The 13,548-nt window shown below is 45.6% G+C and overlaps 1 protein-coding gene across 2 annotated transcripts; it reads left to right on the forward strand.

Moving 5' to 3' along the window:
- Window positions 1-669: 669 nt before the first annotated feature.
- On the forward strand, window positions 670-13,483 carry LOC122192137 (ras-related protein Rab-10-like). Of its 2 annotated transcripts, none has more exons than XM_042892613.1 (4): window positions 670-770; window positions 9,364-9,502; window positions 11,959-12,048; window positions 12,509-13,483. In XM_042892613.1, exons 1-4 carry the CDS (start codon window positions 685-687, stop codon window positions 12,644-12,646), a joined length of 453 nt encoding a protein of 150 aa, XP_042748547.1. In that variant the 5' UTR covers window positions 670-684; the 3' UTR covers window positions 12,647-13,483. The 2 variants fall into 2 exon arrangements, with proteins under 2 accessions (XP_042748547.1, XP_042748548.1); XM_042892614.1 differs by lacking the exon at window positions 670-770 and adding an exon at window positions 3,449-3,600.
- Window positions 13,484-13,548: the final 65 nt, after the last annotated feature.

The following is a 13,548-nucleotide window of genomic DNA, read 5'->3' on the forward strand; positions in this document are numbered from 1 at the left end:
GGCTGTGGGGTCACCATCCATGGAGGTGTTCCAGGACTGTGGGCATGTGGCATGGTGGGATGGGCTGGGGTTGGACTCAGGGATCTTGGAGGTCTTTTGCAACCTGAATGTTTCTATGATTCAAAGAGGACATGGGGCCCTGTGTCAGGTCCCAGCAGCATGGCTATTTCTGATGGTCGGGTCCTGTTACACACGGTGTGTTAGCTCTGACTGCTCTCAGCAGTGCCCAGCAGGCTGCAAGCAGGGAGATTGCTGTGATTAGTGTTATTTCCACAAGTGGATTACTTGAAGGGGATTAATAGGCAAAAAAAAAAACAACCCAAAACCAACAAAAAAAGCCTTGCTGTTTCAGTTAGGATCTTACAATTTGTACCTACGTTCCAACATCTCTTCCTTTAGGAAGTTCTCAAAACAATTGCAAAAATTTCATGTTTTTTTTTCTCTTCTGAGCCACAAGTGAGCAAAATGTAAAGGCTTTTGCTAAGGTTTGTCATAAGACTATAAAAATATCACCTGGGGGTGGCAGTGGCTGATGGCAGCCCCTTTGAGTGCTGGTTGTGTTTGTAGGCACTCGCACTCCACCTTTCTTGGTTACCCTTGGTGTAGCTGGTGCTGCAAAAGAAAAGCTGTTTGTGTGTCAGAGCGTGGAATTGCTTTTTGTAATTAAATACCAATGGTTTGTTTATGGTTTTTTTTTTGTTTATTTTAGGGATAGACTTCAAGATTAAAACGGTTGAATTACAAGGAAAGAAGATCAAGCTACAGATATGGTGAGTAGCCAAGCCAAGAAGCCGCATGGTGCCATCCTCTGGGTGCTTTCCTTCAGAAGCGGATTCTCCTTCCAAGATTACATTGGGGAATCTAATTTTGTTGGAGCTGTGTATTTTCAGAAGTGGAGAGGCTCCAAGTGTAAAGTTCCCTTCTTTTTTTGTTGTTCTTAAGAAACAGGGAAGAGATGAGGTGCTGCATTGATAGCTGCTGTTGCTGGGCTGCTCTTTGGGACGGACTGTTAACACAACTCCTGGTTGGGACGACAGAATCCTTGCAGTCTGTGATCTAGTGGGAAGTGTTTTAAAACTTGAATCCTTACAATAAGAGTTGCTTCAGATCTCAAACTTTGCATTGTCAAGCGACCTTCCTTTGCCTAAGCAGTCCACCTCCATGCTTACTTTGTATTCTTCCATAGCAAACTAAAGAGTTTCTCAGCTGGCTGTTCCATAGGAAAGTCTCACATGAAGCTGGATGTGCACTGTTTTCCCTCTGTTCGTTCTGCACGTCTAACTTGCATAACTTTTTCCCCACTCCTTCCCCGTTTAATAGCCCTGTGACAAGTCAGATCAGGAAAGCTAATGGCTTCTAGCCCGTGTTTTTGCTTCAGCTCCCCCTTCAGCTGACTGTGTGTACTGCTCATGCGTTCTCTAGCTGTGCTGTTCACAGCATTTGCCCCTTTTTGTCCCTGTTCATTAAAAAGTCCATCTTGTTATTGCTACTCAAAGCATGCATCCCATCTCTCAGTTGATTCTGGTATTGCAGTCCTGCCAGCAACTCCTTAGCAGAACTGAGGCAACTTAGTTACTTTGGTTGCTGAAGTTGCTTTTCCTGTGTAGGCTGGTCGATAATGAAGCACTTGGATGAAGTAGCTCTGTGTAGCACTGCAGTGCTTCATCAGGGAGCCACAAAGGGCAACCATCTTCATAAGGGCAACGTTTTAGATTGAGATATCTGAAGTAAGAGGAGTATAGATCAGCTGGGAGCTGAAAGCAGGGCAGTGAGGGAAGGCACTGAGAGAGCATTAGCTAAAGAGGCATTCAGGTGTAATAGCTTCATCGATTGACGTGCTTAGCATCTCTTGCTATGTTATCAGTTCATTTAGGTTTTCAACAAGATCAAATCACGTCTTCAAACAGTCTTTGTGCGTGTTACCTTTTTGCCACAGCAGTCTGGTGCTGTGAGTTACATGGCTTTGCTGTGGACAGAGCAAAACATTGGATGGGCTTAAACTGAACGCTGGAAAACGTCATCATGAAATGGTGAAATGTGAAAACAACAGATATGCAATGTTGGGGATTTGGAATGCGTGTGTAGACAGAGAAGCAAGCCATAATGAAGCTGCAAGTGCTGTGGGTTTTAGAGGCTTAGAGAAAGGAAAGAAAGAGGGGTTTCAATGAGCTGAGGTTAGTTAAATTGTAGCCTTTAGTTGAGGTTGTCTGAATCTACAAAGACCTGCTTCCTGTTCTTGCTAGTTCAAAGTTTCACATTTGAAATGAAACTTGGAAAGCAGAAAATAAAGTTCCTATGGCATGCACTCCTGATGCCACAACAAAACAAACCACCTCGCCTCTCAGATGCTGTATTTTCCAGCTTTGCCTGTACAAGGAGTTGAGCTCAGCAGTGGTTTGGTTTAGAACAGCAGTGACTTTGGGTGAAGATGCTTTGTGCAGTGCATCTATATTTAACTCCCACTTCCTGTGTTTAAACTCAGCCTGCACTTCTAGTAGTTGTGTAACACATTTCCACATTGCACTTCACTGCTGCAGTAATTTAGGGATGCTTTGAGTGGAACATTTCCCATAGAAGCTCAAGGCTGTACTGATAGCTTTTCCTTGTGTCCAGAGTATGGGTTGTGTTTTATACAGGAGCTAACACAGCTGAATCAGAATAAATTTGAGCCATAGGAAGAACTTCCACAGTGGGACACAGCTCCATGCTTGAATAAAATCATCAGAAGAGAAGGAAAGACTGGGAGATAGAGAGCAGTACTTCTCAGTTAAGGGCAGGAGAAAAGACACCGGGTACCTTCATGTTTTCAGTCAATATTTAGTTGCAGACATGCTTCTGCATTGCATATCCAGCAACATATGATGCAGCATACTCATCAGAATTTATAGAAATAATGAAGGAAACAACAGAAATAAGTTCCTGGGTTTTAAGTTAAGATTTTGACCTGTTTCTCGCTGCTGCATGTAATTCTCCATTGCCCACATGTTAAATCTCTCTCTGCCTACCTGCAGAACTGTATCACTGGGTCCCAATACCCTACAGTGTCTCCAAAGTGTCAGTGATTTGGAGGACAGGTGGCTTTGCACTGCTTGGGGTGGAGCTGCAGTCTCAGTGGGCAAGCAGATGAAAATGGCACTTTCTAATACAGCTCTGTGCCTTTCCTGCAAAACAGGGCAGCTGCCTTCCTCAGGCATGGAAAATGAGCAGACGTGGCAGTACCTCAGTCATGCCTTGACCTCTGGAATATATATATAGCAAGAATATCAAGGTCAAGCTGAGTTAAACCTTGCCAGAGGTGATAAGCAACTCGATACCTCATTGCTATTAAAAAGTGGGGTTGCTGTTCAGTAAGGATCAAGCTAGGATTAGTGTGTTCATGTTACGTTTGGAGCAAATGTGCCAAGCATTGAAGTAGGAAGCTTGGGACTAGGGGAAACAGTGGTGGGCCTGGAAGCAAATGGGGCTGTGTTGGTGTGCAGGGAGCTGCTGGGTGGCCTTGCTTAGGCTGAGCAAGCCCTGAGGAGTGCTTGGGCTGCAAGCCAAGGAGGATGGGGCAGAGCTCAGGGCTGGCTTTGTGAAGGAGCAACAGCAGGAGTCAAGGTATGGCAGCTTCTGGGTGGTGGCACGTGATGGAGGGATCAGTGATCTTGGCTGGGCTGTTGAACTGCCCCTCTGCTGAGAAATGCTGCTGGCTTAAAGTATATGGTGGAAAATCATATGGAGAGCCACAGGTAGTTGTACTGTTACAGAATGAGAATAGAAATACTGAAGTTGGGTGGCGTCTGGGAGGCGTGACACTGAGGAATGCCTTGAAAAATGTTTGTATTTTCAGTGACTGTCATGAGTACAGAGAAGAGAGGGAAAACAAAGGTGCCAGCAAAAAGAGAGCGAATTGCTCTGGGGAATGTTGTTATTATTGCAGAAGAGATGAAATGCTTTTGAGGAACAGAGAAGCAGGGCTAAAAATTCAGCTGTTAAAACTAACAGCATGCTCTCCAGGACTTGGGAAGAGTTGCTTTGAAATGGAAACCACAATGCTTAAGCATACTGTAATTCAGTAGCCTTATTAGGGTAGTGTAACAGTGGAAAGATTGAATGTGATTTTTCTGATACAGTGAGTGCAATGGTTTCCAGTGGACAAGGAATTGTCAGTGCTTGACACTGCAGTTCAGATCAGTATGTGTTAGAAAGGGCAAGTAGGATTGCAGGGGGGTGTAACAGCTGTACTAAAATGAACTGGGAAACACAGAATTCTTAGGGTTGTGAGGAAAAAAAAACCAAAGCATGCTTTCAAAATAGTGGGTATGGTGGAGAAGGTGGGCAGAGGTGGATTTAACTCATGTCCTTTTGTAATACAAAGGCAATACAAGGGCACTCCTTGCAGTTTGTGCAAGGCATGAGGAAATGAGGTGAAGCTGTGGAACTCCCCATTACAAGATGTTTTGGTGGCTGTAAATGGGAATTCACAAAAGAACAGCTCGTTTTCCACTGTTAAACATGCAGATGTGATCTCTAGCTGCAAAAGTCCTGGAACTACAAAGGACTGGGGGCTGTGGAACCTCTGGCCTGACCAGGTATGCAGCTGTGTGTTAGAAGAGCACACACAGATGAGATCTGGCTTTTTCATCCTGTGAGATGAAGGAAATGGAGGCCAAAAGGAAATGCTACTGTCGTTCAGAAGTACGCAGCAGTAGCAGATGCCATAGAGGAGGGGAGAACTCATTAAGGTCAAGGACAGTGGAAATCAGAGTTGCTGGAAACCCACCAGCAGCAGTGAGAGACTTGGAGGAGATCCTGGTCAGCGTAATGGAAATAAGACAGAGAAAGGAAAACATGGAGGAAGAAGCACCCAGATCCACCAGGTATTTTGGAATAGAACTGGAAAAATAAGAGGCTCGTGCTGCACCCTGTATTGCTATGGCAGAAGAGTTTTGCTAGGAGCCTCTTTCCAGTTATTTAAGAACACTGTGAAAATTGCTTGCAGAAAGCACAGCTGCTTTTTGGTCTCTGTCCACAGACTGAAGTGTGGTAAGAAACAAACAACAAACAACAAGGAGTTGTAAGAGCAAATCCGAAATGTGGATTTACAGGATGTTGGTGTTGGGAAAGTGAACTCCACAAACCAAGCACACTGATGTTGGGTAGAAGAGAGCAGCATGCGCACAGAACTGAAGGCATCTATTTTTCCCTTCTTTTTCCACTGCTCAGCTGGCACTGATCCTCCCTTCATAGGACTTGTATGCCCGTGTGCTTCCTTACCACCTTTCTGACTGGTTTACTTCTTTGATACGCAGTTCTTAATTGCATAGAGGTTCATGATGCCAAATTAATCAGTGCTTCTTCACCAGGGAGCACATCCATGTGGGTGGAGAAGTTTCTTCACAGTTCCTGGTTCAGCAGTGGGCTCATTGCAGGAATAACCATCCTCAAGTGAAGGAAGCTGTAGCTGTAGATGTCCCTGTTCATTGCAGGGGAATGGAACTGGATGACCTTTGAAAGTCCCTTCTACTCACATGAGTTTGTTATTCTATGAAGTGTCTTTCCACTGTAGCAAGCTGAAGTGGTTACATGTGGGAATTCCTTCAGAAATACAGGAGTTTGCATAGAACAAGGATGGTGGTGTCCAGCCTGAGCTGCAGACAGCTCCACTAACGAGAGTGCAGTTGGTCCCATTCAGATTTGCAGTTATCCTGGGGATGTTGAAAGGTTCATTTTTGCTGCTGACAGCCTCGGAGACAATCCACCATGCACGTGGCTCAAGGTGGAAGAGCATGTTGTGGTGTTTTCTGTCTTCCTATAAAGCAATTTGATGCTTTTCTAATTACAGATCTCTATGATATTTTTTTCTCTGGCAGAAAGCCTGAAATTTCCAATAGTAAAGTGTCTGCCAGACATGGAGCTCTTGGAGCAGGTGCAGAGGAGGGCACTGAGATGATCAGAGGGCTGGAGCAGCTCTCCTGTGAGGAAAGGGTGAGGGAACTGGGCTTGTTTAGCTTGGAGAAGAGAAGGCTCCGGGGAGACCTCATGGTGGCCTTCCAGTACTTGAAGGGAGCATAGAAACAGAAGGGGGAACGGCTGTTTGTGAGGGTGGATGGTGATAGGACAAGGGGGAATGGTTATAAACTGAGACAGGGGAGGGTTAGGTTGGAAATTAGGAGGAAGTTTTTTCCCTCAGAGGGTGGTGAGGCACTGGAACAGGTTGCCCAAGGAGGCTGTGGATGCCCCATCCCTGCAGGCATTCAAGGCCAGGCTGGATGTGGCTCTGGGCAGCCTGGGCTGCTGGTTGGTGACCTGCACACAGCAGGGGGTTGGAACTGGATGAGCATTGTGGGCCTTTGCAACCCAGGCCATTCTGTGATTCTATGATTTTTCCTGTGTGAAGGAACATCTTTGGCCCAGTTGCCAAAGGTCCTGATGTGTACCCAATACCAGCAGTCTGTTTTCTTCAAAGCAGAATCCTGCTGTGCAGTTTGAAGAATATTAGAGGCAGAAGCAATGGTACGGCCGTGAAATACTTGGGGTTATTTTCTGTGAATGTTTTGGCTCAGTGGGCTGGGGACCATCATTTCAAGCTGAGCCGACAAGACGGATCTTCACAGATGATCAGATACAATCTCCTCTTGTTGCATCCATGTCAGCCCTTCGTAAACAAATCATGGTGCATTTTAAGGCTTCTTTAGTCTCCGCTCGGTCAGCTGGAAAGCTGTCCCAGAAATTCCTTTCTCTGTTGGTTGGATTCTAATATAATATAGTTTATGCATACTTTAATGTCAGCATGAGAATAATTTACATAGATTTTTTCATCTTCCTTCTGTTTCTTCTTCCGATTCCCACAGGACAACCTTCTTTGTCTTCACATTGCAGCTAAACAAACTGAGTTCTGTCTCCTCTCACACAGCAGGGCCTCATTTTCTTTGGCTATCTTTGTAGACTTGTCTACGTTTATTTTAGCTTGGAGAGCTAGCTGGCTTCCACAAATATTTCACCTACATCAAGGATGTAACGCACACCTGTAGTTTCAAAGCGTGTTCTTCCACCCTAGAGCTCTGAACAGAAGAATGGCAACCCAGGGCAGAGGGTGAGACAGGAGGTCTGCCATTGTGCTCTGCCATTTACTCAGGGCGGATTCATCATCTTGGGCACTTAGGAAACCATAACTCACTTCCTCTGTTTGCTCCAGTCAGTTCTCTAATCTCACCTGCATTAAGAGTTATCTTTGAATAATGAATGGAGAGATCCATTAGGGAGGAGAAAGGGCAAATAATGCTGAAAAATTAAAACCAATACAAAACAGGTTCTTTGCATTTTCCCTCCCCATCTTGGTTTTTGTCCATTATCTTAGCTTCAGTTGCCTGAGAAAATACTGGAGGAGTAAGTGAGGCAAGTTGGTGGTGGGTGCGTAGGACTTGACAAGCAGTGAGTAACAGCTACATGTTGCCAAAACCAAACTGTAAAAGTCAACCTGAGTTCTATGGTGGTTGTTGGCCTCGTCAGGAAGGGAGAAGCTGTGAGTGTCATATATCTCAGTGGTTTTGGTAAGGCTTTAATGAGACTGTCCTGCCTCGTAGAAGGAAGTTAGGGGGAAATGCATTAGGTGAAGGTGCTGTCCAGTGTGTACAAGGCTCACAAGGAGAGAAATTATGTGTGAGTAGGAGCTCTTTTGAGATATTTTGATAGGGCAAGGGGGAATGGTTTTAAACTGAGACAGGGGAGGTTTAGGTTGGATCTTAGGAGGAAGTTTTTCCCCCAGAGGGTGGTGAGGCACTGGCACAGGTTGCCCAAGGAGGCTGTGGATGCCCCATCCCTGCAGGCATTCAAGGCCAGGCTGGATGTGGCTCTGGGCAGCCTGATCTGCTGGTTGGTGACCTGCACACAGCAGGGGGTTGGAACTGGATGAGCACTGTGGGCCTTTTCAACCCAGGCCAGTCTATGATTCTGTGATGTATGATGCTGAGCACGGTGTTGGGTCTTGCACCTCAGTGAGACGTGGATCAGTGCGAGGTAGTCCAGAGAGCAGCAAGCAAGGCTGTGTGGGTGAGGCCTTCAGCCAGGGAATAAAGTCCACAGAGCTTGGGGTGGCTTCAGGGAATTCAGGGGGCGTGCAAGAGCTGTGTTTGATCTGTAATTGAGGCCGGAAGGGCAGTGAACTCCTCTGCAAAAGTAAGATGAGGATTGAGCCTTAAACTGCGGGAGGGGAAGCCTAAGTGTGCCGTGGGGAGAACCTTCCAAATGGGACAGAAAGGAGGAGAGAGGGGGAGGGAGTTGTTGCCATTCAAGCCGGCTGTTGGCAGAGGTCTTCAGCAAAACCTCAGCCATCTTTTAACCCCATGTGGGCACGCCGTGGTGGTTTTAGGGCCAGGGAATGGACTGGGTTGCTGAGGTTACTGCTTTCCCAGCAAGGAAATGTGTGTCAGCTGGGGAGCACAGTGACTGCCTGGAGTGGTTGGGCATCATTTCAAATTAGGTCAGATTGGGAAACACCTTTGATTCTGGCTTTTGCAAATAGTGTCACTGAGAACTCTGTAACAGTGTAATCCGTAAGGTTTGTGTCCTCTGAAAGATGTGCAGTTAAATCCAAACTCTGAATTTAATGGTATGCAGGCTTGGTTAACCAGCTCTCACACATCTCGTTCAAAGATACCAAAATGAGATGGGAAAATAGATGCCTTCATTAATCTTTCATGATTGATTTTCTTCCTCGCAGAAATTGACAGCTTCATGCTACAGTTGTAGTACATCTCCTAGATGTACAGTTTCAGCAGCAGAAAATTGTTAGATCAAGTTAAAGCTTTATAAAACTGATCAGAAAACAAGGTCTGAGTTCTGGGAGATGTTGCATGCTTCTCTTCATGGCTGGAGGTGGAAAGGGACACTTTCTGGTGCTGTTGGGTGAAGTCATCACTTCTCCCAGTTCCAACCTGCCTCCCAATAGCTTCGTTCCACCGAGGCTCAGAAGTCTTTGGGATGCAGCCCTGAGATGAGAAACGTGGAAAGGAAAGTTTCTTCTTCTGGGAGGAAGTTTGAAGTTGTCATTAAAAAGTATAAAGTTTAAAATGAAGTTTCCTACTGTGAGTAGATATCAGGTGTGTTGATTGTGGTGAGACGCCAGATGACCTGCCACTGTGCTCAACGGGTAACTAAGAAGGCAGAAAATGAAGCTGTGCAAGCCCAGTTAAGCTGTCCAATGTCTTTTGTTCAGTTGAACCTGAAGTGTGTTCTTTCAAAGCCAAAAAAATCCACTCCCCATCAGTAGTGGTGCAGTAAAGCACATACTGTGCCATGCACTCTTGGCTTTACAGGTAAACGCTGTTGGTTTCTTTATGGCTTGCCTCTGATGTTCTCTCTTACCTGATCTTTTTGCAGGGACACAGCAGGGCAGGAGCGGTTTCACACCATCACCACCTCCTACTACAGAGGTGCCATGGGAATCATGCTAGTATATGACATCACCAATGCCAAGAGCTTTGAAAACATCAGCAAGTGGCTCAGAAACATAGATGAGGTGAGTAAATGTGTAAGATCCCAGAGTGAGCAGTCTGCCAGCTTGTGATGTCCTGCAGAGCCCAGCTTCTGGTGTGACAGCACAGGGATTTGGTGCTGTTCTTACCCTGACTTATCTCCTGTATGAGCTCAGCTCTCCCTTCAGTACGACAAAGGGTTGCACTGGGGCTGGTGGTGTCCTGAAATGTCATATTCATGCACAGGCTCTGCAGTGGAGCATGCTTGGAGGTAAGGGATACATTTTTGGTAACTGGCAATTGCTGTTTTCAGGAGGAGCTGCCACCACAAGGCAGTGTGCAGGGGAGCAGCACGAAGCAGTAAGCTGTGGAGTTGCTGTAGAATATAACAGCTCTGTGACTAAGCTGTTTTATTAGGCTGTGTAGTCCTCAAAGATAGTTAAATATGCTCACCTTTGCTCCCTCTAAACTGATGTCGTGGTGAAAGGATCTTGCAGAGCACAAATATTGCGGTGGGCCTTTAGTTGTGGCAAGGCAGAGATTGAAGTGGGTACAGAAGTAGAAGATGGGGAAAAGAGCAGGCTAGGACAGGGAGGAAACTCAGCAGAGAACCAAAGGTAAACTTGAAATCAAGGCCTTTATGTTCTGCAGTTGCTGTGTTTAAAACACTCAGTAGTAACCAGGAAGTGGAGCAGTGACTGTAATTCATGCCGTTGTCTGAGATAGTGAGGGTTTTTTTGCTGACCTCATGTTTGCAGATCTGTTGCACAGAGCTTTGCAACTGATTTCAGGTGCATGGTGAGGGCTGCACAATTGCTGCAGTTTTATGAGGGGTGTTTGACACCTTAGGAAGCTTTTGTGATTATGGAAGAAGCCCCCAAGTGGAGAGCATGTACAGAAATGATGGGTGAATTCTTCCTTCTGAGTTTCCTGCCCCAGCATTCAGGCTTCTTGCTAAAACATGTGGTGGATGTTACCTCCTCACCTACAGGGTTATTGTGAAGGACAGTTGGCAAAAGAAACACTTAAAAACACTTCTGTTTTACAAGGAGTTAATATTGCCAAGGATATTCTGTCAGTAATGAAGATTCCAGATAAGGAAGCTGGTGTGACTTGCTGCCCTGTGTGAGGGGGCTCTTCCATAGAACCAGAAACCCTGATTTAGAAATAACCAGGAAAGCTACAGATGTGTAACAATGCTGCACCTTCCTCCTTGCTCAGTACCTGATTAGCTAAAGCTCACATTCTGCAGAGTTGCACCACACAAAGAGTGCACTTTTACTGTGGGGTATTCAAGTCAGTTGAGTTGTTTTGGTGCTGCAGTTTTATCCATGGAGCCTGGCTGTTTTTGTCTGCTGTGGAAGCAGTTCTGTGTGCATGAAACACGAACATTTTTGATGTCTTATCCTACACAACATCTTAATCTTTGCTATTAGATGGTTCCTTCTCCTTATGACCTGAAGGAGAAAGTTGGAGGTGGTTCTCTTCAGGAATGTGAAACAGGTTGTTACTATAAGCAGGAGTATTGGATACACGAATCTGTGTTAGTAATTGTGCTGCAAAGTAGCATTAAGACTGCTGGAGTGAAAGTAAATGGAGATTAGGCTTCCCAAGAAGCTTCTCATGTCAGGCCTCAAAGCACTTCAGTTATCCACTTAAGTGATGCTTCGTGCCGTGGCTCTGCTGTTCTGATGGATATCCTTGGCATGTTCTTTCTTTATGATGATGGCTGTTGGTGATCTTTCAATAACAGAACAGCCAAGGTATTTTTGGCTCCTGCAGCATTCCTGGAGAAGCCCTTGGTGCCCTGTTTTGCCTTACAGGGCTGATTCCCTGTGTATGGGGTCCTGTTTTTTGCTGGTTCTTGAGCGTGGTGCTCGCTCTGCTTCTCCCTTTATGATGATTTTTGCCATTCGAGAGACTTACCTGTCTACAATAAAGCTGTGTAGAGGGGTCCTTCAAACACCAAGAAAAAGTAACAGTGTCAGCTGGAGCCATTGCAGTGTATGGAGCTCAATTGTTGGCAGCTGTGGTGTTTTGTCCTCTCCTGTTTAGTCCTTTGTAGCACTTCTATAACTGTGGTAATGCTGACATCTCCGAGCGCCAGGCAGGAAGCCATTTATTATCCCACATCTCTGAATGCAACCCAGCCAAGGTTTGACATGCTGAAGGTAACTGGAAGAATCTGAGTTGGGAAACAGTGCTTAGTTCTCTTTGGAAAGGAAGACAACACGCTTGAGAATGTACAAACAAAAAGGAAAGGGAGAAATAACTGATACTGGGATGGTGAGTTCCATCTTGTGCTACTGCCATTGTTTCATTCTGCTTCCTCTTTGGTCTGAAGGTGGAGTGACCTCTAGCAGTCTTTGTTAGAATTCAGGAAATTGCAGGTCCTGTAAGTGTTAGCCTGCACTTCAGGCAGTCTGGAAGTACAAAAATGCAATAGATACTTGCTGCTGGTTGGGGGAGATGTGTCAACTTGGCTCTTATCTCATTTTAGCATGCCAATGAAGATGTGGAGAGGATGCTGTTAGGAAACAAGTGTGACATGGAAGATAAAAGAGTTGTTCCTAAAGCAAAAGGTGAACAGGTAGGTGCTGGAGACAAACTTGCTTTTCCAAGTAAGCACATCAGTGCCAGGGGTTGCACTGTTGTTGGGTGGTGTGGATTCCACAGCGGGGTATGAGATAGCTGGATTTGCTGATAGTGTGTAAGCCTGAGCAGCACGTTCTTAGAAGCTGCACTGTGTTCAACTGCCATGAATGGAGTGAGCTCAGCTGCAGTTTCTTTTTGGATAGCTCGAATTCCTTGATTATCCTTTGTGAGGTTGCTTGTGCTGTGACTGGTCTGCGTGGTACCTGTCCTCATTCACTTGTGCTTTAACACACTTGAATTTCTGATTCTGGTGGTTACGTTCCAAATTGGTTTTGATTGACCAGTACTGCTGCTTCTGTGCTGAGAGAATGCTGTGTGCTTGTCGTGTGAGCAGCACCAGCTGAATAACCCCACGGGGATGATAACCTTCCTTCTTCTTCTGTCTTTTGGTTTAGATTGCTAGGGAGCACGGTATTAGGTTTTTCGAAACTAGTGCGAAAGCAAATATAAACATTGAGAAGGCATTCCTCACATTAGCAGAAGACATTCTTCGAAAGGTAGGTGATGGTGGGATCTGGTTGGGGGAAAATTGAAATCCTAAAATGTCAACTCATATTGCTTTGGATGTTCACCTTGTGACTTCGGTATGCTAAGGCAATCAAGCCCCAAAGGAGGAGTGTGTGCTCTGAAAGCTTCAGAGCTTCTGAAGCCTGTTTGATGCTTCGTTGCTGTGCAGGTGCTATCTAAAGGAGGTGGCATACACCAAAGAGCCAAGGAATCTAAATTCAGCCCTTAAACTCATTTGATTCACACGTAGTGCTTGAAGGTAAAAACACCAGAATGAATTTGGAGGAGAATTGGCCCTTCCCTGCCACCTTCATTTGTTCCTGCTTTGTGAACGTGGGTGTTCACTGCTTCCTGTCTCGAATGACCGAAGCTTTTTTTAATCCTGAGGAGACCCAAAGTCACTGGAACCTGAAGGGATGAAACCTGGGCCTGCTTTCCTGTCTCCCTGTGTCAGGGAGTCCTCAGATTTCTGTTCTGACCAGGCTGTAAAACTACAGCCAAAGGAATTTAACAGTTGGCAGTGACAGAGAATCCATTGGACCCCCAGTAATTCTGGTGGCTGTGCTTCAAAACTTACTGCTTTAAGCACTCGATTTCTGCTGTGTTGCAACGCATTTCACTGTAGAGATCAGATTCTCACATAAGGGAATCCTCTGCCTTTTACCATATTTTTCCCTGCCACCTTTTCTTCAGTTATGCCACTTTTATTTTTTTTCCAGTTGAATCATTTTTATCAATACTCAACATTGTCTAAAAGCTCTTAAGTATCTGCCAGGAAGGGTTTCAATTGGTGGAAGTGGATCTGTCCCTTAATACAGTCACAGAATGGCCAGGGTTGGAAGGGACATCAAGGATCATGAAGCTCCAACCCCCTGCCACATGCAGGGCCACCAACCTCCCCATTTCATAGCAGCCCAGGCTGCCCAGG

This window comes from Lagopus leucura, unplaced genomic scaffold, assembly GCF_019238085.1.
Source record: "Lagopus leucura isolate 7727_CA_CO unplaced genomic scaffold, USGS_WTPT01 53608-0_obj-0_obj, whole genome shotgun sequence".
Classification (NCBI taxonomy): domain Eukaryota; kingdom Metazoa; phylum Chordata; class Aves; order Galliformes; family Phasianidae; genus Lagopus; species Lagopus leucura.